Here is a 27863-nt window from a genome sequence, read left to right on the forward strand (position 1 = left end):
ATTAGAACAGCCTGCAGATTGAGGTCTTGGCACCTTCAGATGTTTATTTGTGTTGGCACATAGACTTCCAGTGTTAACCTCTGGTCTCTGCACAGTAAGAAGCAGGTGAGGTGACATCATGTTCAGCCAGGCCAGTTATTTGCAACAAGTTCCATGTCCTTACAGAACTGATGTTATCCAAATGATTTTGAGAGAGTCATTGTTCCTGATCATCCCATCTGATGTAAAATTGCACTCAGATTTGCAAGTGAAGGACAACAGTCCCTTTAAAGTACCATGTGTTGTTTTGCTGAGGATCCACATTTGTCACATTTCTTTTTTCCTTTAAGGTATAATCAAACTCTTAAGATTTTAAATTATGCTTTTAGAAAGAGACATATTTCTGAGTGACTTTTTAAAACTAGTCCTTACAACCTTATATACAATCAGCATCTATTGCCATCTTGAGTGTAAAGCTAATAAGCAACAGAAATAATGATGCAGAAATTATACAAAAAGATCAGATTTGTGTTGTAAAGCATGATAGTAGAGGCTGGAAAATACATAAAGGTAGTATGAATGAAAACTCTTAAAGGAAGAATTTAATTCCATAAATTTGCTGTTTACCAGTATATTGTTTTAAAAATAAAGATAATATGATAGATAAGCTATAAAGTTCCTGTACAGTATGGAAAATTTGCAAGACATCAAAATAGTAACTCTTCCAGTAAGAACAAAAAGTTCCTTTGATTGTGTGTATAACCCATTTTTGAAACAAGTCCCTATATAAGAAAATGAAACTTTGAGAATGTCACTGAGCATCACTATAGTATTGTTTTCAAGCATTGCAGAAGTATTTTCTTATAAACATTATGGCTACATTATAAACTCCACGATTACATATGTCTGGGTAGAAACTGTTTTCTGGATTGTCCTTACTGATATCCAAGAAAATACACAACTAAATTCCTAATAACCATGAAAGTAAACAGGTATTTTGAAACAGGTATTTTGAAACAAAATCACCATTTTTCTCTGGACCTCTCAACAGATCAGAAGGATACAGCAGGAGTATGAATTCATTAGGACAGAACAAACAGACAGCCAGACAGAAGATTCATATTACTTCATAGAGAATCAGTAGCAGAAAGGGGAAGACATTTGGAGAGCAATATAAAGAGAGAGGACTGTGGAAAAAAGTGTGGCTTCCTGCAGGGGTCGGATCTTTCCAGCAAGGACTGGCCCTGCTGAGGCCCCAGAAGGACATAAACCTGACAGGAGTTTTGGTGATAAGTTTGACAAGGTGCACAGTAAATAGTGAGAAAAGCTGAAAGGTGGTAAGGGTCTCTTTGGAAAAATATTGGGAATCACCAACCTCAGAACTTGAATCTTCCTTTTCAAAATAAATATGAAATTTTATACATGAGAAAAATCTGATGAGCAGGTTTGTTTTGTAATAAAAACTCAAAATTGAATCGGTGAACAATCTGGAGCCTGAAAATCAACCTCTGCCTACATGCAATTGTTAATCACTCTCTTACCTCCTCAGTTTCAGTGTTTATGTAGCAGTAGTCTTGGATTTGGACTGCTGCTTTAAATTAAGTGGTTGTTGAGTATTTAATAAATATTTGGATTTAAAAAGTGTCAGTAAAATCTGAATTATGTCAAAATACTGCAAACTTTCTCACTCCCCTGCACTGGTATACAAGTAGGTTTATGAACATTAAAGTGTTTGGATTCAGCAGTCATGAAATTACATCCAAAATGTAGTTTTGTCTTTTTTTAATATTTTCATTATCTTGTCAATTACCATACTTGGGGTAGTAAACAACATTTTAGCATATTGATGTTTATAAACTGCAAAGCAAAAAATTCAGACTCAAATCTTTAGAGACAAGGAAATAGATCTCAATGTCTGACACAAATTCTGATGTACAAAAATCAGAATGTCAAAAATGAGATTCTGTAACATAAAATAATGTGTTGAAACATAGAAGGAGTATTCATTTTTGTTCACAAAGCATCCATAGTAAAGAACAGTGATTTATATTTGCACCAGAATGGATTAGCATAGTAACTCAGCTGGGTGGGACTGTAGTGAACATCGCCTCAGTCAAAGGGAAGGAAGGTGTTTGAAAGAGCCACTTTGTCAAGAAGAGATCAGTAGGAATTGTGGGTGCTCAGGGAACCCAGTTTTTCCTAGCTTGGGCTTGAGAAGCCACAGCCAGGATCAACATCCATATGCTCTTGTGCAAACAGATTGATAAATACGGCTTGCTGAGCCAGATAGATATACGTGGAAAGGCAATACCAACTATGTAAGCTTTTAGAAAATTCTGGAAGTAATACAAATATAAATAAGTAAAGCATTTTTAGTAATAATATCTTTATGAAACATTTTTTTCATCATTGGTTGTGGCAAAGAAGCTGCATTTCACAGAAGAAAGTGAAATGGAAATTTCCTAGCAAACCCCAAATTAATAGAGGTATTACAGCCTGGAAACGTGTAGAAAAAAATCACACCTACTAATTGTTGATGAATGCAGCTGATGTTAAAATGTTTCCTTTTAACATTGAAAATAATCAATGAAAGAAACATTGTAACAGCCAGATTTTAAAAATTAATTCTGTCTTGCAAAGCACAATGAAATCAACTCCAAGTAACAACTAGAGTGACCTGTATTCCCTCTTTAAATGGAACTAGAAACAGGCAATAGTTGCAAAATGCCGTTATACATTTGGATTCTGACTGTCAGCAAATAATTATGAACTAGAGCAAATATTTTTGTTATTAGTAACCAAGCTGAATGGAGCACTTTCTGGCTTGAGCAAATGTAAGAGGAGGCAAGCAGCCACCATGGGGCACCCTGCGACAGGTTACAGCGGGAATGGGAAGGTGGGACCATGCTCACGGCTGATACTGAAGCTTAGACATTTCTGCACATCTAGTCAGAAATTCTGTTCTCTCAAATACCATTCATGCTATCAACCCCTTCTTTGGTGTTCCTAGAAAGTTCTTCCTCAGCTGCCATAATTCCATGTACAGACAATTTGTATTAATTGTTGCACTGAGTAAATAGGCAGCAAAGTATCTGCAATCCTTAGACATATTCAGCCAATTGGAAATTGTTTGTGGAGGCATGTGTAGGTAAACTGTTAGAAAATAGTGTTTATGGGGTCACATACCTCATATTTCTACACACTGACATTAACACAGCACAGGGTGCTCTTTATTTACACTACTATTCAATAGAAATTTTTCATAGGCAAATTCAATAAAAGTTCTTGGGATTTGGCATTAGCTTTCTAAATTACATACTGGCATCCCTTCCTGCACCCTTATCAATGAAGAATTAGTATTTGGCTTTCTAAGAATAATTCCAGAGCAAAGGGCACTTTCAGGATTCAGAACAAGGCCATTGGAAATTTTATATCAGCTTTTTCTTCCTTGTTATTACAAAGTGATCATAATTGGAAAATCTCTCTCTTCATGGTTTCTGCTACATGAGACCATCCAAAGTTGTGTTCTTCATCCCTGACCTTGCCCTTCTGGTTAAAAAAAAAAAAGAAAAAAGGTTTCCCAGGAGTGCATCAATTCTTGTCTAAGTTTTTAACTATCAACTCCTAAATGCAAACAGCCATTTTAGGTTAGATAACGTGTCATACATTATCTCTGAAAAGAGCTGGAAAAAATGAAATTGGCCAACACCAATTATCTTATATCCTGTCTAAATGCTCGTTGAATCTAGCACTGCATATAGTGATTCCAATACAAAACCTGAAAAGTTCAGAAAGTAGTTCTGAAAAACAAGAGACAGTGAGATAAATAGTAGGTAGAGGAGGAACACAGACAATTTAATGTCTTTTGACTTGGTAAATCTTATGATTTTACCAAAGCATTTTGAAGATACTTGATAGTGTGTGTTAAGACTATACTGCACAAAACCCTACTTAGCACTCAATGAACCACATTAGGCAAAATAAGGAGGATAACTTCAATAGTAAATGATCCCCTGTGGGTGAAACTGTACTCTTTATGCTAGTTTGGTGCCTGCACACATCTCTGCCTTATGGAATAGCACCCTGTGATGAGTTATGCACACTCCTTCTAGGATTTTGAAATGAAGATATATTTTGATCACTTCAGCTATTGTAAAGAAAAACTACTTTTACTCTATAAATAAAGTGTTAATATGATATACACAAGTATATGTTAATGTACACAGGCTTCATTGTAGTGACAAAGCATAAAGTATAGAAAATCTCTGTTGCAAAAGAGAGAAAAAAATTTTTTCCCCTTACCACCAGTGTCCATGTCCTTGCTGGGTAAAATGGCTATTGTTCATGAAACTATGCATTGATTATATACATGGAACTCCTTCCCATATCCCAGAAACCTTTAGAACTTCAGTCTTTCTTTCCTCAGATTAATGGTTTGAACTTATTTTGTAATTTAGAAAGTGGCTCCATTACAGTCTGAGAGCATTTGGCATTAAACAGTAATCACTTCACAGCCTCTCTTCTTGTATCCTAGAGGGATGCATTGGAGGATGTATCATAGGAATACTGGCCTCCCATTGAATTACTTCTGGGATCAGCAGAGCTGTAATCAGGTGTCACAAACAGGAGCTATTTGTTCAATAATGTTTCCTTACCTCACATCACATCTCAAAAGCAGTGTAAGAAGCAAAAGCAAATTAAACATACTGAACTCTAAGTGGTATTTTAATTGGGTCTCATCCATTCATAGAACTTTCTAAAGATTTAGAAAGTCCCAGAGGTTTGAGCCAGACTTTGCCAGCTAAGGACAATTTTCTTAAGGAAAACTAGTTGCTGTCATGAGTGGCAATAAGTTATGCTGCCTTCCTGCACTCTTCATACACAAACTTAGAAACAAACTCCAATACACCTCCCCTCCCAGTTTAGTGGTATTTTTTTAATTATGTTAGGAATTATTTCTTAAAGGGAAACAGGCTGTTCAGATACTGGCCTCTTGCCTTTTTTAATTTTTTTTTTTTAAACTGATCTTGGGGTTACACAAATCAGATGTAATTCCCCCTAAGATAATGCTGTGAAACACCCCTGACAGCAAAGACCAGAACAAGAGCATAAACTCACCTCCCTGTATTACTTTGCTAAGCTAAATATAGGTGACTGGACCATCTGCTTAGAAACTGTGATGGAAATTAAACTTTAGTTGCACATCTAGTAGACATAGGGATGAAGCATGGAAGTGATTAGGTCCTGTTGTATGACTTAAGAAGATCAAAAAAAAAAGGGGGATTCCCTGATTTTTCTGAAAACTCAAGCTCTGACAGCTCAAGCAGTCCATGATCTGTTTCATGGGACCCCAAAGTAAAACTAGTTAAAACTTAACAGAAGCAATTCTCATTAACAGAAACCACAGGCCCAAGCTGTGGTTGTAGTTTTGACAGCTTGCTTGTACCACCATCAACTCAGAAGTAAATAGTAATCTTCACCTTTATGTAAACTTTAAGAGCTTCCCACACTTCAGCTTCTGTGGGATAAAAAGGCATTAATGTCAGAGAATAATTGGATTCTAGCCATTGCCAGTTCTCAGAAAGCTGGGAGGAACATAAGGGAGATTCTAAGCCTCCATCCAGCAGTTCCTTCACTGGGATAAAAAGCCTTTCATCTTGTTAACCTTCTTTCATAGTGATCTAGTTACATAAACTTTGCTGCAATTACATACATGTCACCTGTACACCTATCAATAGATAAACAGAAGGAATTCAGCTGAAGCTCTCATACTGTAGATTTTGAGTTTATGAGTCTGAAATACTGCTTTGTTTCAAATCTGTAGGTTGAAAGTGATTTTTTTAAAATGGCTGCTTTCAATAACTATTTACAATAAAGAAGGAACCATGGGTGAGAGTTTGATCTCACAAATCTGGAACTGCTGCTTACACCAACAGAGCTACCACAGGTTTGCAATTGCATGTTTTCATGAGAAGAATCATCAAGTCTTTTCTTAAAGCAATAGAACATAAATTCTTTAGGAACTTTGATTAGTTAATCAAATCAGCATTTCCACCTGACTTAACAGAGGCATGTTCACAAACACATTATTTCTAGCAAAATGATTCAACAAGGCACACACCCTGTTAACTCTGCAAACAGCATTATACACACACCTACTTAAATCAAATTTGGTAGCTACAAATGCACCTCTAAAAATAACTTCCTATCTCCTCCCCACTCATTACCTGGGAAAAGAGCAGTCACAAACTTCTGTGTTGCTTTTGTCCTGCAGTGTGACTGTATCAGACAATAAGCAAAATGCTTCCTGAGCTGCATCAATGCTCAGATTTTACTTTTTTCATTAATAGCCTTTTGCTGATCTGTTGGTATCTGGATCCACAAATTCAAAACATGAAGAGCAGTATCAGTCTAATGATCACAGGAGAAGGCAACAAATAGTTTCTTTTGGTAAGGTTTATCAATAAGTTTTCATTTTCCAACTCCAGCATGTTCTGTTTGGGACATCTCAGATGTGAGACCTTTCATTCTATTTTTATTCCTGCCTGCAGTCCTGTTAAACTTCCTGTCAGATCAGATTTATGACTTCTGAACCAAGCCAGAATTTATAAAAAATAGTTGTATTTTGCTGCTTATCCAGAGAAGGATATGAAAGGATGGGTGATGTACCCAGTGGGAGAATTCAGCAAAATATATGTTTTCTGTGATATTTTGGATAAGGCTATATTGCACATCCAAGTGTCAAAAGAGAGGATTTACAGCCATTGAGATGACGAAAACCTGAATAAATTTTCTTTAAAGACAAATAAAGAAGTCCATAGCTTGTATATTTTCCTCAAAAGCACACAATAACACTCATACATGGGAAGGGTTGACTAAACTCCATGTGAAATCCAGAGTGTGGCCTAGGAACAACAGCGGCAATATTCACAGTGATTGAGAAAGAAAAAAGGAAATATGAGGCTGGTTTGTTCTTTTTTTTCCCATGTTGAACGTACATGACTAGTTGCATGCAGTTAAGCAATGAAAGAAATCCAAGATTTTCATTTTGACGTGAACAGGGAAATCTACACTACAATAATCTGTGAGATATTGCCATAAGGATCGTAGATGAAAATGCATTTGCAAATTCCATTGTTCAGGGACAAAATACAGGGAGAACAATTAAACAAATGAAGATTTGTGGACTTATACAAAAACTAAAAAAAATAGAATTAAAGAGAAACAGAGCTGGGAAAAGTGGAGGAATAACTAATGTGAAGAGCTTACTGAGTAAGTCCAGTCGAACTCTCTTCTGTTTTACTAAGGTTTCGTTTTCCCTTCACTTCTTACAGCCAGCTCACAGTTGCCCTGCAGCATCCCAAGAGCTCCCTCTTCCCTGCTCTGAGCATAGCTGCACCCTCCTATAATTAACAAAAAAATTTCAGACTAGTCAATATTAAAAAAATTATCAAATTTCCTTCCTTCAGTTTTAGGTTGGTTTCTTTTCCTGCCAGGTAGACCCATCAAAATCTTATCTGCATTGTTTATTGAGTCTGGAGGATTTTGCTGCTCATAAAAGACACACTCACCCCTCAGACCATCAGTCTCTGCTTTGGTTGTGCTGTTGCTCCCTGGATTGGCTGGGGGCTGAAAGTGACATCAGCCTACGGGGTTTAGACCTAATGCTCCCGTGTGCGTCAGGTAATCCAATTGAGCCCTTGTAAGTTGACAGACCCAGAGGTTTATACTGAGCCACTTCCTAAAAGCTGATTCTCATTACCTGCCAAGTGAACTACCAGGGGAAAAAAAAAAGAAAAAAGAAAGAAAGAAAAAAAAAAGGAAGGAGTGTAAACAGCCTTAGCAGATATGACATTGCCATCAACTTCAAACCAGGAGCTGCTAGGTTTGGCTTGCAAGTAAGAGAAGGAACTTTACTTGCTTAGCCACTTGCCAGACCACACAGTGCTTAGTTACAGATACAAACAAAGCAAGAGAAACAAAGGAAGAAAGGGGGAAAGAAAGAGAGAAGACAGAAGGTAAGAAAGAGAGAGAGAAAAATCCAAGAAACAGGAGTCCAATAAAGAACTGAATATGTTTCATGTTACATTTACAACTATTATGGTCTAAACAACCATTATTGGGCAAAAACATAGAAGATTAGAGACTATTCTGGATGCGGCATCTGTCCAACTTGTACAGGTAGGTTCTTACGTGTTTCTCTTAATCTCATTATCAATTAAATAAGTATTAAATCTCTCATTTTCTTGGCTTTGTACAGCAGTATCTAATATTTACCTCGTTGTTTGAGTTTTTTACATTAAATCTCATTTCATTTCCTCTTAGACCATTAGCCAATTCTGATTAGTAGGCTACTTGTTTGTATGAGAAATGATAATATAGAGCTGACTGGATTGTCATCCAGAATGTCACTGCTCAGTCCCTCTTGCCTTCTTTGGGAGTTAGAAACATTCACCTACCACAGAATTGCACTGTTAAAAAAATCAGGGTATCTCAGCATAGTCTTGTTTCCTATTGAAGGCAAAGAAGTGGAAGGCACTAAAGTGTTTCTGCTCTTACGGCAGGGATAAGTGTTTGTTTGCATAACACAGCTGACATGATTCTGGAAAACGTGTTTAAGTACATTATTTTTTCATGGATTTTTACTAAGTACTATTATTTTGGAAAGAGCACTGAACTCCAAACAGCAGAAAGATTACCAGTGATTACAACCTGTGACTAAAGACTCTTAACCAAGAAATTGCTTTCCTAATTTCTCCTCCACTGCTCTTCAATGTTTTTAGCAAGTCCCTACATTACAGTTTGCAGTTTCTAAAATAAAAGCAACCTCATTTTCTGGACGTTTTCTCATAGGCATCATAATCATTACTGATCTAGAAATTTATAGATGTAGATTCCAGAGGAATACAAATACTGATAATTTACCATTTACACGTAAAGTGTATTATTAATGATGGGAAAACATATCATCCTCAATGATGTGGTAAAATAAGAGACTGAGTCTTTCTCAAGTAAAAGAACCAGTGAACATCAGAATCAAGATCAGAAGCTTTGAATATCTCTCTTCTGCAAGCAAAGGTGTAACTGTGGCACTGTCAGAACTCAAGAACTCGCTTTAACAATAAGCAAACCACAGCAGCATTGACTACAATAGGATTAGATGTGAGAAGCTATGGAGAGACTTTGGGAAGACTGGACAATATAATCTAAAATCTTAGTTCTTCATCTTTCATTTAGCACATTTTTCTTTTGTATACCTGAAGAAGCTGGTGTACAGCCTGCTGAGATTCTTTTACCTGTGTTGTGGTGTTACCTATTAACCTCAGCATCAGCATTTCATTTGACCCTTCATTCCCTGTCCCTATGTCTGGCACGAGGCTGCCTCATTTCAGAGAATTAATAATGCCTTAAAAAGGACATAAATCAATTACTTTAAAAGAGAAACATTACCATGGTGTTTGAGTTCTACTGCCCTACTATATCTGGCACTGCAGCAGCAGAGAGCTTTGAAGCTTCAATCTTTGAAGTGCTAGAACAATGTAGATAATGTATTAGATGTATTAGATTTAATTCTGGGCCACCAGTCAGGTCTACTCTCATGTAGAATGAGCTTTTATGAAAGGTGCATGTAAAAAAGCAAAGAAAAGCAGCACCTGGCTACTTTAGAGGCAGTAGCTATCTATCATAGACAGGTATTCTATGAGATCCTTGGCATTTGGCATCAGCTGGGGCAGAGGATAAGGGGCATATAAACTTAGCAAGAATGAAGATAGTACAACTTTCTTTTGATTGCAGTTATCCAGTGATATCTTTGTAGGCACTTCTATTGAAAGAATATCTACTTGCAAACTGACTGCAGACAGTGTAACATTTTCCTCTGAAATTCACTAGTAGGTTCCTTTTAAAGAGAGAGGAAATCGGAATTTGACCCTATAAGTCTGATTTTGTAGGATGCTGGGTTTTTCTAAATTTTCTTTTGTTATCAATAACATTTTCTGTCTTTAAGGAACAATGTCCATATGTCTTGTAATAAAGCCAAACTTTCAGCACCCTTACCACCCAGCTCATGAAATTCCCAGCCAGAGGCACATACCTAGACTATTGAGGAACTAGATTTCAACTCTCTCCTTCAAAGATTAGACTGTTCAGAGGTTGTTCCACCTCATGTGAAGTTTATGATTTCCTAGAAAAGAAATTAATCTCTCTGTAGCAGTGAAATTTTATCCCCCTTCAGTGCTGAATAACTTGCAATAGTCTGGTTAATTGTCCTATTTATTTAGGTACATGCTTCTAGAAAGGAAATAAAATAATTTATAACAGAGAGTGAAAAAATACCATATAATGAAGGCTTCACTTCAGCTATAATTTCTGGGACACAATCTTTCCAAAGCAAGTTCATGCTTTAGCAACAATAAAACTCCCTTATTGACTTGTCATTGTTTGCAGATTTGGCTCTGCCTTACTTTATTTGAACAGAAGTTTTAAACAGCATTTTAAGTGTTTATTCCAATTATAAACCCACACATTTCCAGCCCATATTTTAGAGAGTTAAATTTCATATTTAATGAGATTCATGTCTCTGGTATGAGGAATATTGTGTTTTCTCTACAAAATTATAACAAGTTTACAGTGAGTTAGAGTATAAAATTTGTATGTGGAATATATGTGAATAAATGTGGTTATGATGTAAATTAATTTTAAAGGAAAATTTGCAAAAGATGTGCTCTTTTCAGTCTTTTAAAATTTTGCACATAGTTAAAATTTGTTCTAATCAGATGGACAAGCAGTAGGTTGTTCTTAAGTAAGGAATAAGAAAATATTCAGCTTTTTTATCCAGTTACTAAGCTTATGTATCCAGATAAAATCCATAATATCATGAATAATAGCACGTATCCAGAACTCTTTAAATGTATATAAAAGGGTCACTGGATTTGGCCCAATATCTATGATATACAGAAGAGGCTCAGAGTTTAATGTAGACATTTAAGAAAGTCTAAAGTACACAAGGCAGGCACCTTCTGTCCCCAGAGTCTTTCCCTTTCCATTTCTCTAAAATATGCATACATTTGTGACTGAGATACTTAAGATACTACATTTATTTTCAATAGAGTTTTTTTCTGTATTTCCCCTAAAATTATCTGTAACAATTTGGTGATAGCAACAACCAGTTGAATTACCTTAATTCAGTTTGAACTGTACTTAAATATATTTTAAGAATTTACTTGGGTTTTCAATTTTACATGCTCTAGATTAATATTGCCTGTAAAGCAAATATATTTAGTTGTCATTTCTTAGTAAAATATTTCTATACTATATTTTTATAACTTTGATTTTTCTTATGGAAGAACACTCTTCTTCAAGAACAGAATACAACCTGAAGTATTAAATCAGAACAATCATCAACATAACAGATGTAATCAGACCCTATTCAAAGCTCATGATTACAGGCTAATGTGATCATCTTCTTTCCTCTTGCATGTTACAGTTTTGTGGGTTGTTATGAATCAGATGAAAACCAAAAAAGATTTAGAGTTGTCACTTACAGTTTGATCACAGCTTTCATTGATTCTTCAGGATCTTCTAAATACCTAGTCCTAAATATTTTGGAGACCAACATCTCTCAAAATCTCAATACAGTATTCAAATTTACAGGATTTCAGTTGGGGTTTTTTTTTAGTGTTTGGGGGTTTTTAAAGAAGCAAAAGATGAAGCCCCAAGCAACAAAGAACTGTGATCCTCATGTGAAAACTGTTCATTTAAGAATATTTCAGTGTAGACACTTCAGTGCAGCAAAATTATTTCACTGATCCCAAACTGTCTGTGGAGACGCAGAATCAGATTAATACATATGTGTTTTGGAATAATCTTGTGCCTTCATAAAAAGCAAGTCATATCTTCCCATTTTAATTCAGAAATTATTATCTATATCAAACATTTAATCTCTATGCATGCTAGGATAACTTTAAATTTCAAAATTGTCTCTACATTCAATTTTATAACTATATGATCTTTAAGGGCATAAAGGAAATCAGTTAAGTATTTTCCTAGAGATACTTCCTACTAAATGCAGGTTCATACCAAATGCTGTTCCTGCCACCATGACTCAGAGGAGTCAGAGACAGAGAGACTGATACATCATTCCTTCTCTATTGGTGACCACAGAAAAGACTCGAACAGGTTGTTCATAAATTCTGTAAATTTACTTTGAAATTAACAGAGATTATTTCAAAACTATAGCTCAATCCCATTTTTATCCTATTTTTAATTCTCCTAATTTTGTATTCCAAATTTGATTTATTATGCAGCCAGTCTTGAGATAGGTTGCAAGAACTTTTCTTAGTATATTAGGAATACTTGATATTAAACAATGATTTTCCTCCCTTAGTGAGATACTATTTGTGCTTTGATTTACATCTATTCCTCCATGCATTTTCAGCCCCTTTTGATGAAGTTTCTGAACTTTTGTGTCATAAAGATGTAAAGATACAAATTTATCCCTGCTCTTAAATATAAGGCACTTCAAAGCAATGTGTTACAGTCAGTTATTAACGTTTGATGGTGAGAATTACATAGAAAAAAACAAGAGATAGGAAAGCCAGACTGATTTTATCTTGGTGGAGGTCCTTACCTGGGTATGGTCAGAAATTACATTACTTGATATGTAATTAACCCACTGTCCAGCACTCTGGTCAAGTAAAAGGATGCTGACTTGCTGACTAAAAACGCATTTTCATTGTAACTTTTCATTTTAAAAGATCTTTCAGAATTAGCAAGTCTGTCTCGTTCATCTGTCTCTATGCAACCCTTTTCAGTACTTATTAGCCCTCCAATATCCTAGAAAAGTGATCACTTCAAGTTTCCATATTTCCTGGTCTTGAAAGCAGATTGCTCGAAGTCTTGCTGACCAGCACCTGAGGTCCTGTGGATAGTTCCCTTCTTTCAGAAAGTTTTCTTTTCCCCCAGTGCATCTTGCTGCCACTAATACAAGAAGTTCTGCCTTTTGCTATTCTGAGGATTGAGCACCCTCGGGTTTGGTCATTTTTAAGGTGCTTTTAGACTATCAGGCAGCACCTGAGACCTAAAAGGGACTGCTAACAGAGCTAAGAAATTGGAGTACAACAGATGAAAGGGATAGAAGGCCAAGGAAAATACCGTGTCTAGAGAAAGATGCCTAAAGACCATCTCTTTAGAGACTTGTGTCTATTTCTATCAGTATGTCCTTCAATGCCAACTAGAAGAAGCAATTCCATGTCTCTAAAATTGCCCTTGAAAATGACTGATGGATTCTCAGGCATTGCAGATAAATTAAGCACAATCTGTATTAGCCAACTCCAGGTGTGTTCAAGAGTAGTGGGTTCAGCTTCCATGGACTGTTATGAGTAGGGAACTTTTCCGAGATACAGTGGTGCAAATGGAAGAAGTTACACTCCAAGTTCCTCTCACTTTTCTGTCAGTACACACCTACACTCCTTTAGTGAGGTTCATGGCCAATGCTAGCAACCACTTGGGTCTTTCAGAGCACCTGGTTAAGGGGCCCCTCTCTGGCTCACTCCAGTCAAATCAATTTGTCACCTCATTATAATAGAGGGGCTGTGATGGGTATATATGTCCAAACCATAAGTAGGCCTTCCCAGACAGAATTGTTTACAAAATTTACATTTGTTTACACCTTCCAGCAATATAAGAATTGGTTGAGTTTACAGATAAGTATTTTGCTTTATACACACACAGAGCAATGAAACAGAACTGGAAATTCAGTCAAACAAAAGCAAGACCTCTGCATAAACAGCTTCCAGGCAGTAAAAATTTGAAAGACCTTTCTGCTTTGATAGAAGCCCTTCCAGTTCACAGAATGCTTGATTCCTACCAAGGTTAATCCTTTGTTGTTGTTGTAATTGCTGTTGCTGTATTTATACACGAACTATTTTGCCAGAGTTCTCAGTTCCAGTTGTTCTTCAGGATGTCCAGATGGGGCAAATCTGTTCTTGCTTCATGCCTTTACAAATAAACCAGAAACAAACTTGACTCCATATTTTCGAAAACTAAATGTGATTTCTCCTTTCTCATCATCTTCTTCACCGGTGTGTCCTATGATCTCCTTTCATCTTTTTTCACCATCATCCAGATAATGGATTGACTTTCATGCCATAAAATTTATGGTACAGCCAAACCTACTCCCCAGTAAATTCCCTCTGATAAGTGGGAATGAAAAGGGCTGTCATGTAGTTAGAAATCCAGTTAACCCATTCCTCTTGAAGATATTTAATGCACTTGACTGCGTTTGCTAAGGGAAGGTCAGTTTTCCTACAAAAGTAATAGTTTTTAGCTCTTTTGCTTTCTTTACACAGTAAACAAAATAGCAAAAGTAAAGATGAAGATTAAGCCAAGTTGCTCCTTTACATTTTACTACAGAAGACTGCCAAATGCAATAAGGTGACCTTGGCATATGAAAATACTAATGCACAATTGTTGCTAAGTGTAAAAACTTTTCAGATGTAAAGCTGTAGATCATTTACTTTCATTAATTCAATTTCTTTCATTGATTCCAGTTTTCAGTGGATGAAAACTTGCACATATGATAAAACAAAATGCACCAAAATGCACCAATGAATTATTTTTTTAAAAAAGCAATAAATAGGCAGATGTTGCTGGCAAAATAATGGGTTAGCCTCACCCCAATGCAACTTTTCATATCTATGCAAGAAGAGTTGGGAAAAATCTTTTCACTTTAGAGAGGCCACATAATGAATAAATGTGTTGCAAAGATTAGAACAGGGAGGATATTTTAGGCTAATTTGGATGGAACTATGTTCTTCCAAAGACATCAGCAAAATCAGTCTTTGACCTCAAAGTACGAATTGGCACTGGAAGGTCTTTGCTACTTTTTCCAGTCACAAAAACATTAACCTCCATATCCTGGCCAAACTCCAAAGTGGGTGATTACATTCTGCTGCTCTAATTTTCCCCTGCAGGCTCAACCAGATCCAGCATAATTTCCTGATATGTAGTGTTACTGAAAAAAAAAAACCTTTTTGCAAAGTTGGTGTCAATTTTTCCTTCTTGCCTCCTCATTTGTATGCCTTATGAGTTGTAGGTTGTTTGAAGGCCAGAATTGTTTGGTTCTGGATCACAGATTTTACTAAACTGAGGGACCATGAACATGGCTGGTGCTGCAATGATAACAATATCTTTCCATCTCTTTTACTCTCTTATAATACACGTAGTGTAGCCTGGCTGTAGTTTTTTCCCCAAGCACTCACACAGTCAGACTTTTGTTAAATATCACATCATGTTGGTCTCGAGAATCAGAAGTCAAAAACACAGCCTAAAGATACAGGGCATTCTGAGTGTGCTTAAAAACCAGTTGCCAATTTGATTGTAAAATGTCACATTGCTTAACTCCACATTGTTTTAAAGCAATAATTTGTTAAAGAGATTATTATTTCCATGGCCATACAAGCTAATATTTTTTCAAGAAGTTTGGATATAATTGATAGCAGAATTAAGTTAATTCATATTTAGTATTGATCTGAGACATTACTTTTACTCTTAGAAAAAAACATTCTCTACAAAAGCATCTCTGGTGTAACTGCTGATTTCACTTTGCTGTAACACCTGCACTTTGGGTAGTTTCTTGTTGAGTAACTTAAGCTAGTTAGAAATATCAGCACTGAGATCACTTGGTATAAGCACTTCTATCTAAAACAGAGGATGCAGTGCCTCTTCCCCCAGCACAGTCTCAAATAAAACAGCAATAAGTACAATCTGGTGGATTCCCTGTATGGAGAAGCCACCCAGATTCTGCTCTGGGGATGTGAATTTATTGCTTAGTCCCAGTACCACAGGGTTAAGTGAAATGCTATCACAGTAATTTATTATTAAGAGAAACGGTGATGGCTTAGATTAAGAAGATTTGTCTGTCTCTTCTAATTAAGGTTAGATTTGTAAGAAGCTTTACTGCCCTTTGAAGCTACAGAGACTAAAATTAGGACTCTGGTTCCGTTTAAAATGTCACTAGGTTGGTCTATAATCCTGTGGTGGTTGCAACAAGGGATCATTCCTTCTATGTTGTGATTCCTTGTTTGCAAGCTAGTGAGCCAGGACAAGACCCCACGAAGCAAAGTCTGAGCAGTCTGTTAATCAGCAACAAGCTGGTCCTACAGGACACTCTGATGCTCTTCCAGTTACCCCTTGAGGAGTCCATACTGAACAGGAATTTGGCAAAGCAAGCAGCTGTAAGACACAAAGAGTTCTATTGCGGGCACAGAGCAAATGGTGGCAGTAAGTGGGCTGTGTACAGAGAGTGAAGTTTTTGGGGGGGCAAGAGCTGTGCCAAGGCTGTGAGTGAACTCATTTTACAGTGTTAACAATCCTATATGTGACAGTAGCATCCCAGGCTATAGTGTCCTCACTTGCTGGTCTACAGACAATGTCAAAACTCAAATCAGTAAATGGATCACTTCCAACTTTTCTTATTATTCCCTTATTTACACAGCATCAAATAAACCTGCGGGGCTGTTACAGGAGAGTAATAGCAAAAGCTGTTCAAAAATTTTTAGGAATTTTGAAGATTGGATTCAGTTTTCCTTACTGATGTGTAGACCTAGAGCAGCTCTGACTAGATTAGTAAATTACAGAAACAGAAACCTCATTAGATGGAAAGATCAAGATTTAGAGCAAAGAGCAAAGCCCTCTTTGAGAATATTTAGCATGACAAAACATTTGAAGGAAAAGCAGCCATAATGCTTCGAGTCACAACTCAGTTTCTGGTTGGCTGGGATTATGAAAATACTCTTCCAGTAGGTAGGACATGAAATTATGATTCACTACAGAGTGCCTTTCTCTAAATGATCTGAAGCTGTGTTTCAACTGAGACAAAATAGCATGAGTGTGTGAATCCACATTCTTCTGCTAGGTCTTATGTACCTGCCAGATAGGACAGTGTGCTGGGAGCCACTAAATTGCTATTCAGTAGTTTAAAAAGAGAATAATCTTTTAATTTGGTTCAGTGAAACAAAGCAAGTTTATATGTATATTGGAAGGGATGAAGTGCAAGCACTGAGTCTCAGATATGTGAGCAAGGAAATCTCTAATCAGTTAATTCAGTAAGGATCTACCAGCTTTTACTGATCAATTAATGAAATTTAACTGCTCTGTTGCAATGTTAATAAACTTTTTATGTTACAGGGCATATCTTCTGCATTGTATTCTTTTTTTCTTAGATAAACTCCGTAATGTTTTTATAGACAGGAAAATCCAATTAAGCAGCAAAGTCAATCACCTGTCATTCAAATAACCACTCATAAAATCTGAGCAGCACATATTCATGAAGGACCTCCTGAGTAAAAACTATTTACTCTCCACAGAATCTTATGACTGCTTTCAAATGAGGAGTGAAAGGGCTCAAAAAGATTACAGGAAGTCACTTAGTTCAGTCCCCTTTATTTACTCAGATTAAGACATGGATAAACAATACCCACCTTTTCTGAACAAATAAAGCAGGGTGGTTCATAAAGTATTCCTTACTGTGAGAGAAGGGTACAGGTATAATCAGTAGGGCTTGTCTTGAGCAGTTCAGTCTATTTTACTGTGTCCAAACTCCAGTATCTACTGCAGCAGGCATGAGCAGTTCCTGCGTGACATTGGCCGAGGTCCTGTGGGCAAAAGGAAGCCCTCTGGAGGAAGAAGAAATATGGGCTCTCCTGCACCTGTCCACAACGCAGCTTCTGGAGGATCTTCAAAAAGGTAAGGTGACAAGCATTTTTATAGGAGCTCTTACTGTTGGAAATTAATTATTGAGCTACTTTAATTCTTTTGAGTTTGTTTGTTTGTGGGGGTGGGGTGGAGACAAAAAAACTAATGGCACTAACAGCATATTGCTAATAAAAGTGAGAAATCTTTCAGTGCTACTGGGATTACGTGCAGATTGCTCTGCCTACATAGAAGATCTTCACACAGTTTTGGGTGGTTTTTTTTTCCAAATTAAACATCAAGTAGTAATTAATCTAAGTACAATTATATGCAGACAGTAGAGTCACTCCTTCCTGAAGTCTGAATAACATGCACCCAGAGAAAGTGCAGTGCCAGCTAGGCTCGCTAGGCTCATGTCCTTCATGGACTGATAGAGAAGGGCAGATAAATCCACATGTCTCTCCATTCAGCTAGTAAGAGATTTTATCCTTGATGATAATAATGTAACTTATGATGTTTGCTTGCCAAGCAGGCCAGCTTGAGAGAGCACAGAGCACAACTGAGCAACAACAAGAGAGCACAGCTGAGCAACCTGTCACATTTTGAGAACTGTTTATATGAATAGGTACTCCTTTTGAGGGGAGAATGGATGAGACGTGTTCTTACCTCATAAGAATGTAGAATCAAAGTACAAAATACAGAAAACAAGTGATGTGTAACTTCTACTATAGCTGGAGGAGTGAAAATTCATTATCAACTAGTTTTTAATGGGCTGGAACACTATAGCAGCTTAACTATACCATCAGTTCCCTATTAAGTGGTGTAACAAGGGTATAGAATAGCACAGGAAATACAAGCACCATAAATGTGCAAAGGAGTGAAGCACAGAGATACCCACCTGGATGGGTTCAGCATAGATCCATCTATTGACTCTGTGCCAGACACTAAGCTGACACTACGCTCTTGTGATTGCTGACTTAACAATTTTTTTTTAAAAAGAGATATTCAGCCTATGTTTCCTATGCTGCACCAGATAAATTTAGGGTATCAGAACAGGAAAACTAAACCAAGAAGTAGGGATATACAACTAAGCTGGGCTGCAGGCCAAGTGTTAGGCTGCTAAAACTTGTCTTTAGTTTGTCTTTACTTGTCTTATTTTGCCTTTTCTTTTCTTGTATTGCATGGTGCAATAAATCATGCCAGATCTCATGATAATCAGCACCACTTGGCACAGAATATTCCTGGTGTGCTGGGAACTGTCAGGTTAGGCAGGAATGCCACTTGTTGGCTGGCCAGCCCTACAGAAGGCCTGGTATTCTCCTCTAGGATGAAGTACAAGCTGGCTGGCTGTTCCTAAAACAGACAAGCTTCCCAGCATGTGCGACTTGTGTTTGCATACAACACTACAGAAAACATGGAAGGAGCAAAAGAGAACACTAGCTGAAGGTACCATGGTCAGAGGGCCCAGTGACCACCAGGCAAGGCCACAGTGACAAGGCAGGTCTGGGGTCAGGCTGGGCAGTCAGTCTGTGGCTCAGGACCCATAAGGTCCCCAGTCAGGCAAGTAATTCTGGGTCCATCTCCAGTGATGAGTTTGGTTATACAGGTGAGATGCCAGAAATATGATTTTCTGAGTACAGTGAATTAAACACTAAGATCTCCACTTTATCAACTTCAACATTTTTCAGACCCTGCCATCTGTGTGATTTGCCCGTGGTCAGTACTACTGTCTGCTGAAGGAAATTTGTTTTTCCAAAACAATGTGTCTCAGACAGAAGCTGCCCCTTTCAGTGCACCGGAGTTGCTCCACCACCCAAGTAAAAACCAGCACTTTGGACTAACAAAGGTGAGGAATATTGCAACGTGCATCTTGACAGCACCTCATGGAGACAAGCTTGTGGGTTTTAATGCAACTTGCCAGGCACCTACTGTCATATCCCATTTCTAATAAAACTAATCAAATTAGGCTATAGTTAGAAAGATGTTACATGTATCTTGCAGCTTATTGTTGGATTAGCATGCATGTCAAATTCAAAATCAATTTTGAACATCAGTCCCACAGGCCTGAAGAAATGTATTATTTGTAAAGGCCTAGAGAAAGGAAGAATATTTCTATGAAATGGTGTTCAAGCAGATATGGTAATTGTAATCCCAGAAGCAGCAGGACTGCAGTATCTGTACAATCAGGGGGTAGAAGCAGTCCCAGGAAGTCAGAAATATGTTCAGCTTTGTTAACAATTTATTTTTCTTTTCTCTGACAAATGAGTCTCTCTGGAAAGACAGTAAGATATAATATTCAGGCATCTTAAAGTTTCAAATTCCACTCAGACCACATACTCCTCTCAGGCAGAATACAGTATTTTCAGATTTCCATATAACTGACCACTTAGACACTAGGCAGAAAAATGAAGCTGCAGAATAGGCAGCCTTATTCCAGTAATTATTTTCCTGCATATAACAGCTAGTCAGTCCCACAGGTAGGGGAGAATTTTAATCAGCAATGGGAGAGCTTCAAAATTAAGAAAGGAGTTCAGATTTCTTTCCCTCCTTCTGGCATCTTGGAACAGAGAGCAGTCTGACTCAGCCCCCCAAGCAGAACAGTACTAATGATGCCAAGATTATTTTTTTGCCTTTTCTTTTATATTCCTTTTATGGAATTTTTACGTATCCTCCGTATTCTTAGCATGCATACTTGTAATCCCTTAAGTCTGATAACTTAGCCCTAGTAATTTGTTAAGACAGGAGACCAAACATCCTAAAGGCCTCGTAGTAGGAGGCCGGAAAACCTTACGCTGTCTTGGGAAACCAAGGTCCTGTCTAGAATGTACCCTGTAAACTACAGGTTCAGCCCATCCAGGGGGGAATTCATTGAATGGGGAAATATCACACCATTCATCCAGGCCTCCCATTGGGGCACCCCTGTGAGATATGCAAATTTGTAAGATCAATGAATTGTAGACATGATCTGTTGTGTGTGTGCATTGCGGCGCATCCCACCTTGGTGAAACAGTGCACCATAAGGATCCTTATTAAAATACCAAGGCAAAAACCCCTAACCCCTTAACATGTTTAGCTCTCAGTTTCTTAAGACCAGGAAAAGACATCACTAATTGCATGCAACCTAGCCCATAAGCTAGGTTTTTATCTATTTTACTTTTAGATACATTTAGTCTAGTTTTTTAAAAAAATCATCTATGTGATTCTCTGACTTCTGTCATTTTGTGACCAAAGACACAAAAAGATGGTGTGTCTAGTATGAGGCTTTCCTGTACTGATTTCCTGTATTGATTTCACACCTGATTTCCTGTATTGATTTCACACAGGGTTTCCTTTTCTGTTTTGACAGATGCTGGTGTATTCCTTAGGAATGACTCTCTATTGGTCAGCAGATTACCAGGTTCCTCCAAACCAGGCCAGTAACACAAATATTTTTGTTTTCTTTTATTCTGTGGGTTCAAAGAATGAGAAGCATAGTCTGAAGTATCACTAAGAGGGGCTTTGTGTTTTGGACCACTAGAAAAGAATTAAAGAGCTTGTGTCAAGGTCTAAGCTTCACCAAAAATATCAGTTCACACAAATGAGGGAATTTAGTTTTTCTTATCAAGATGAATTGTACCTTGATTTTAAGCATGAAGATTATTGATTCCAAGACAATTAGGAACAAAATACCGAGGGAAGTGGTTGAACTTCATCCCTGGAGGTATTTAAAAGATGTGTAGTTGTGGCACTTAGGGACATGATATAGTGGTCGACTTGCCAGTGTTAGGCTTATGACTGCACTCAATGATATTAAAAGTCTTTTTAAACCTAAATTATTGTATGATTCTATTATTCTAAGATAGACATGACTAAAACAAAAACATCACATTGGCATGATTGTGGTGCTGTGCACATTTGTGTGCTTTTTCAAATATGGATGGAAAGGATGGAAGAATAAAACTTATAACTCCCCTTATTTCTGAGCAAATTCTATCAGTATCTCTGCTAGCTGAAATTATAAGTTTCTTGCTTACCCAGAATCCTTTGAAAGACATGCAACATACATTTTGCTTCATTTCTATATTTATGCTTTTAGTTGCTTGTTCTCAATTTGGAGAGCACAGGTTTCTAGTAGATTTAACCTCCCTTTCACATTCTAAGAGAAAAAGCTTTATAAGCTAAATGGCCTTAAAATATAAGTATCTGGTCTCTATGACAACAGTTATGGCTGGTAAAACTCTTCACCTTTTTGAAGCTAATGCTACCACATACCTTACTTTCATGAATCTTTGATTCACAGTCTAATTAACAAAGCTCTGGAACAAACTGAACTGTCTGTCACCAAGAAGCCCCAGTTGGGCCTACAATCATTCTTGGAGATGTCGATTTCCTCCAAGGCTATCCTGGATCCCACTAAAGGTTCATTTCATGCTCTTATGCTGCTTGTTTGGAATTCTCCCAAAGTCTAAAGGAATTCAGTGCCTGTTTCTCACCCAGGCTTACAGAAAGGCTTACAGAAATTCCTGGTCCCAGTTTACACAGGATTTCAGTCCCCTGGGAGGTGTCATTTAACAGTACCTCTATTTTGACTCAGTCCCTCCAGCTGAGTGACCAACTACATACACTCTTGCTGACACTGTGTGAAGATCTACCACACAGAAGACTTTCTCCTGAATCCATTCTGGATGCATGTGAAGCACATCAGAAGGAATCTGCTTCCTTACCAGCAAAATTCTACATAAAGAGAATGGTTCAGTTTGCAGTGGGAAGTGTCAGTGAGGTAAGTACTACTCTCATACTCCAGTCATCTCCTTTTCTGCAGTGAGAGAGGTGCCCAGCAACACAGGACACAGGTGAGTGACTGCCAGAATTAATGTTTGTATGGATTCAGGAAGTGAGATTTGGTTCTAAACTTCTAGGCAGGAAATTGTGTGGGCACGTGTACAAGCAAATAAAGCAATGAAGCTGTCTCACACACCACTTCTACACTCCCGGGAAGTGATTGAGCTTTTGTACTTACAGTATCTTAATTTCTTTAGTTAGTATTGAAGCAACCATGACCTTTACAGAGATCTCATATTGGCCAAAGTAAAGGACTCTACACAACAGTAAAACTTTCTCCATTGCCATTCCTGTTTCAAACCTTCTTCATGAAATTCAAAAAAATCTCATTTATATCATGTTGGGAAATTAGGTCATTGTCCTGAGTGGAACTGAATATTTGCTGTGCAATCAAGCCTGACCACATGAGATCTTTAAAAAATGAGCACATAAGCTTTTTCAAAATTTGAAATATCAAAACCCATTTTTGTTGACAAGCTGAATGATAACAGAAGAAAACACATTAGATTTTTTTTGGTTTCAATCAGTATTCATTAAGACTCTGAGAAAATTTTTTCCCTTGCACACTTTCTTACTCTCTTTGTTACTTTAACAAAGGATGTTCCCTATAAAACTTAGCTAGCATGAGAGCATGGAACCAACATACTCAGTCTCACTTTGTGTTACTCTGAGAAAATGAAGTTGCTTATCCAAAGCAGATCAGCAGCCTCTGACAGCCAGAGGGCAAGGATCACTTCACTTTGAGAGTCTGAAGTTCACATATCATATGACAGTGACTTTGAATATTACTGCCTTCTAGACAGAGCAGGTGGTCACTGAAGACAGCACAGCCTCTCAGCTGAACAGAAGTCATGTGATAAGGAAAAGACTGCATGAAAAAATATTGGACACCTCAACACTGGCATCCCAGATGAATTTTCACCAAGGTAAAGAAAGATTTATAATCTGAACTCTCTACTAAGGATACAGACAGCCTTTTCTCTGTCTTTCCCAAAGCAGATGGATTGTTTAATTTCATGCTGTAGTGATTACATGTAGTGTTAGATAGGATAGTTATTGCTGTACATATAAATTACTTCATAATGGAAAGACTGTGAGGCAAGTCAGTGAGGTTTCTTTTCCTTATTTCCACAAAGGACAGTAGTCTCAGGGCTGTGAAGCAATGATAACAAATCAGCTTGCACAGATTTGACTCTTAAAGCACTTTGCATAAAACCTGTGCATATAAAACTCCTCTACTTTCAAAACTGCTTTTGTACTTTGCATACTCCAGTGCATTTTTGAAGGTGGGGTTCTGTGAGGTTATCCTCCTGCCATTAAGGAATATATATTCATCTTTCTTATTTGATTATTCAAGCAAAGATTTGTGGTTTCTTTTTTTGATTTTAGGTTAATTTTCTATTGAAAAGATGTTTTATAAATTCACACATGAATTGCTGGAGTGATTTCAAGACAAGGCCAAATCCTGCTCACTATATAAACAAAACAGTATATACCAATTTTTTATTTAATTTGACTAAGATTAAGATTTATTATCCCTCAGAGTAATTCTGTAACTGTATAAGTAATTCTATCTTTTTTCTAGTGTCCACACTGTACTGTTTACTTTGACAGAGATCTCTGATTTTGGAGCAAGGGAAAAGCTGGCCCAAGCTACACAGGATTTTTTTAATATGCTCAGCATTAGGCATATGAGCAATACAATTCCTATTCAGCAAATCACACATATGCTCCATGAAATCAGCTAGAATCAAACACAGACTTAAATATATCTGGAACATTAATATTAGGTAATATTGTTTATAAGAAAAGGGGATTCTTTTGGAAACATACAGGCAAACTATGCCTCAAGCCATATTGGTTCACTCACTCAAGAACTGAGCTTGTAGATTCACACTTGCAAAAGTAGATAGAAATTCTGCTGCTGCCAAAAGGGATGGCCCCATTTTCTACCCCATATTAGCCTCAAATTCCTGCCAGTTTCCTTCCACTGGTTCTAGGGATGATGTATCTGGTGTGATCTCTGTGTTTGCCCGTGACTCAGGTCACTTGACTTACACTTGCCAAAGGACTTCAATGAATTAGAGTGTCAATTATATTGAAAATGTGTGAGCCGCACTTTGCAAGACAGCATTCCATTTCTTCCTTTTTTAAAATTAAAAATTATGCTTCTCATAATTAAAAATTATGAGATTCTGTAAAAGGACAAGAGAGAACGCAAACAAAGTAAAGTCAGTGTGCAAGAAAAATATGTACATCCTAATGAATTAGGATGACCCATTAATGGAATTTCTGCATCTGACTCTGGTAGTGGATTCTGTTTGGACATTGTCCAACCTGCACACAGAAAGAAGAAGTTATAGCTCAAGGTTTTGGACCTCAGAGTACAAGGAATAAGAACTTTGCAGTTTATCTGCACTTTGCAACCTTTCAGTTAAACATGTAGAACAGAATTAATGTATTAGATTTGTTTTATATGGAATAGTTGAGAACTATGAAAGCAACTTTTAGATTACGAAAGTAATAGAATTAAGTTACCAAGCTTTCCTCAGTCTTTAAGGAATTGGAGTCAGGGTTAGAAGACAGAAGGATGAGGACTATATAAAAATTAGCTGATCCAAATGTTATTTACATTAACATGCAAATACAATGAATTATAATCAAAGTATATGATTCACCACATTTCCTTCCTGTTTCCAGACAAAGGGCCCAGATTAATGAACTATAGTCAGTCAACAGAAGATTATAGACAAGTGTCTGTGGATTATAGTGACTCTAATAGTATTTCTGAAAGTACATCTTTGATACTGTCTAACCGAGGACACAGGAGAGGTAAGATTCTTAAAAAAAGATTATGTTTTTGAATTATGTATTCATCTCTTTTGTCCCCTGAAGTGTGGGACTGACCATGTACCAGGTGAAAGATATTCCTATGCAATTTGTGGTTATGTGACTTGGGAGGTATATTTGTGTTAAATTGTAGCGCAAAAAGATACTTCTATATTAGATTCTTTTTCACTTGTGTCCTACAGTAAAGCTGTATATTCCCTGGTTACTATGTAACCCCATCAGCTCTTTCTTGCTTCATGCCCCCTTTGCCAGGTAAAGCTGCTCAGCAGGTCACAAAGTTTGACATTATGTTTTTAGCACATGGGGTCTTGACACAAAAAAGGTGGAGCTACCCCTCAAATGCATACAGTGACAATGTCAGGATGTCAGCTCCAAAATCAGTTGAATCTATAAATAATACCTAAGAGTGAATGTTCTATGAGGACATAATTCAGAGAGAAATTAGGCACATCCTGGGACAAAAACCCATCATGTCAGCCTCTCAGCCCTAAGCCCTCAGCCCAAGGATGAGGAAAGTGAGGTTACTCCTGTTAATGCTCTCCTCCTGCAAGGTGCTTTTCTGAAGCTCCAGAATTGCAATCAATATCAGCAGCAATAAAAACCTGAGACTGCAGCTGCTCCATGAGTGACACATACGTGTGAGTCACATACACAGTCACACACAGGGAAGGTAAACTCAGAACAGAAATCTGTTTTGTAAGGAGTTTAAAAGACATTTTGGTCATAAACTTGACAAAGGCTCATTCCAGTGACTTTGTGCATATCTCAGTCTCCACTGAAACACTGGTAGCTGTGCATACTCAGGATTTTGTAAGACAGGAGTCTAAAAATACATGAGTAAACACAGAATGTGAGAGCTTGTTTGTCACAGGCATTCTTTCATGACATCATATATTTTAAAAAAAGCATTTTTCTATGAAAAGAAATATTACCATCTAGTAGAGCACCATTATCAAAGGAGATGAATATCTCTATCAAGACGGTACATTAGGAGCTCCTTTAACATATAGTAAATCTACAGCATCAACTTCTTTGAAGAATACATGTTAATTTAATGTCAGGTGTGTTTTGGATTTGTGATCAAAGCATGGCAGTCTGGCCACTGAAAGTAGCCAAGTTGTCCCACTGCTATAACAGCTGATATAGAAAGACTAAGGGGAATTTTATGGTCTTGTCAAAATATATTTATGCAATTATATTAAAACCACAGTGCAAGCAGAGAATTTTGTGAGGTTTGCTCATTAAAAAGCATGTTGTTTCAGAACACAGGATTGAATCTTGACTTTGGTAACTAGCTTATCTCAAATCGCACATTTTGTCACTACCATCTGCAGCTTGAAAAATCCCCACATGTTTATGCTTATTTTAGCAATGGGACTGTAGATTTTCTAAGTTTCAAAATTGCAGTTGGTTGGTTGGTACACTAGAATTCAGTGTCACGTTTTCATGTTGGAATTCAGAGTGAAGTCTCAGGGCGTAGTGCATGAATGTTTTATCAAAATTATTCCACTTCCATGATGAGCTTCCACACAGCTTATCTTACCACCTCTATCATCCTACTTATGTAATAGTTTGATATGCAATTCTTCAAATAAGATCAATGAAATGATCCAAGTGAACAAAAAATTAACCTTCTCACCCTTCCCTAAAGATTTCAAACATCTCTGCTGATACAGGAAACATTCACAGAACTACCACTTGAAGAACCCTCTCTGGTTCTCCCTCTAAATTTCAACCTTCATGTATTTGGACAAAGCACACCTGTCCATTCTGTAACAAGAGAGATGACTGAAGGTGAAAAACAATGCAATTCTTATTTGCTAAGGCCCCACAAACCATCCACTACTCCTACCATGGCTTTTTTTGTTGTAAAAGCATTCACAATATATTTAACATAGAAAGTAACCAGGGGAATAGACACAAACATTTTCATTTCTTTGATTTAATATTCTACTCTGATTAAGCCAGAGAAGTTTCATGCCTTTTTCTGCCCATTTTATGCCTGAAAATAGAAGAACAAAAATTGGGCATAATTTCTGAAGAGAAAAAGCTGATTCACAAATTACCCCCATAGAGATGGAAATGACAGCCATTGTACCTACACAGCTGTTTTCCACATTACATTCACATAAAGGGTTATGAAAAGGAAGTAACAATAACTAGGGAACTGGGAATACTGCTGGTGTAGTATTCACTAATCCTATTAAATAGCCATTTATCATGTCCAAGCAAGGACACAAGAGAGGAAGCTGCCAGTCTAAATTTCTTCCCTGTTGTAATTGCCCCAACATCTGATGCTGAGTGCTGCTACTATCGCTTGAATATTGAAATTTCCTTTATTTATTGCAGGAAGAGTTCCAGAGACACACAGATCATGTGACACCACACTTAGTGGGTCAAGGACAGAAAGTAGCTACAAGCTCTTCATAAACAGGTAAGCTCAATTCAGATTCTACAAGATGGAAGCTGCTTCATAAGCAAGTGGAGCCAGCAACTAGTGTGGCTATGCCAGTATCAAAAAA

At 37.2% G+C, this 27863-nt stretch overlaps 2 protein-coding genes across 4 annotated transcripts in view; one reads left to right on the plus strand and one right to left on the minus strand.

The window, feature by feature from the left end:
* The window catches only part of MAPK8 (mitogen-activated protein kinase 8), a 228444-nt gene that overhangs the window by 37635 nt on the left and 162946 nt on the right, over positions 1 to 27863 (minus strand). The window lies entirely within an intron of this gene.
* The window catches only part of FRMPD2 (FERM and PDZ domain containing 2), a 66395-nt gene continuing 46360 nt past the window's right edge, over positions 7829 to 27863 (plus strand). Inside the window, exons 1-8 of the mRNA XM_077183101.1 lie at positions 7829 to 8160; positions 17596 to 17724; positions 19359 to 19516; positions 21017 to 21082; positions 22244 to 22429; positions 23291 to 23417; positions 25192 to 25323; positions 27691 to 27775. Coding sequence (XP_077039216.1) covers positions 17601 to 17724; positions 19359 to 19516; positions 21017 to 21082; positions 22244 to 22429; positions 23291 to 23417; positions 25192 to 25323; positions 27691 to 27775 — 878 coding nt within the window. The 5' untranslated portion in view covers positions 7829 to 8160; positions 17596 to 17600. The remainder of the gene's footprint in view (positions 8161 to 17595; positions 17725 to 19358; positions 19517 to 21016; positions 21083 to 22243; positions 22430 to 23290; positions 23418 to 25191; positions 25324 to 27690; positions 27776 to 27863) is intronic.

The sequence above is a fragment of the Agelaius phoeniceus genome, chromosome 9 (genome assembly GCF_051311805.1).
Source record: "Agelaius phoeniceus isolate bAgePho1 chromosome 9, bAgePho1.hap1, whole genome shotgun sequence".
Classification (NCBI taxonomy): domain Eukaryota; kingdom Metazoa; phylum Chordata; class Aves; order Passeriformes; family Icteridae; genus Agelaius; species Agelaius phoeniceus.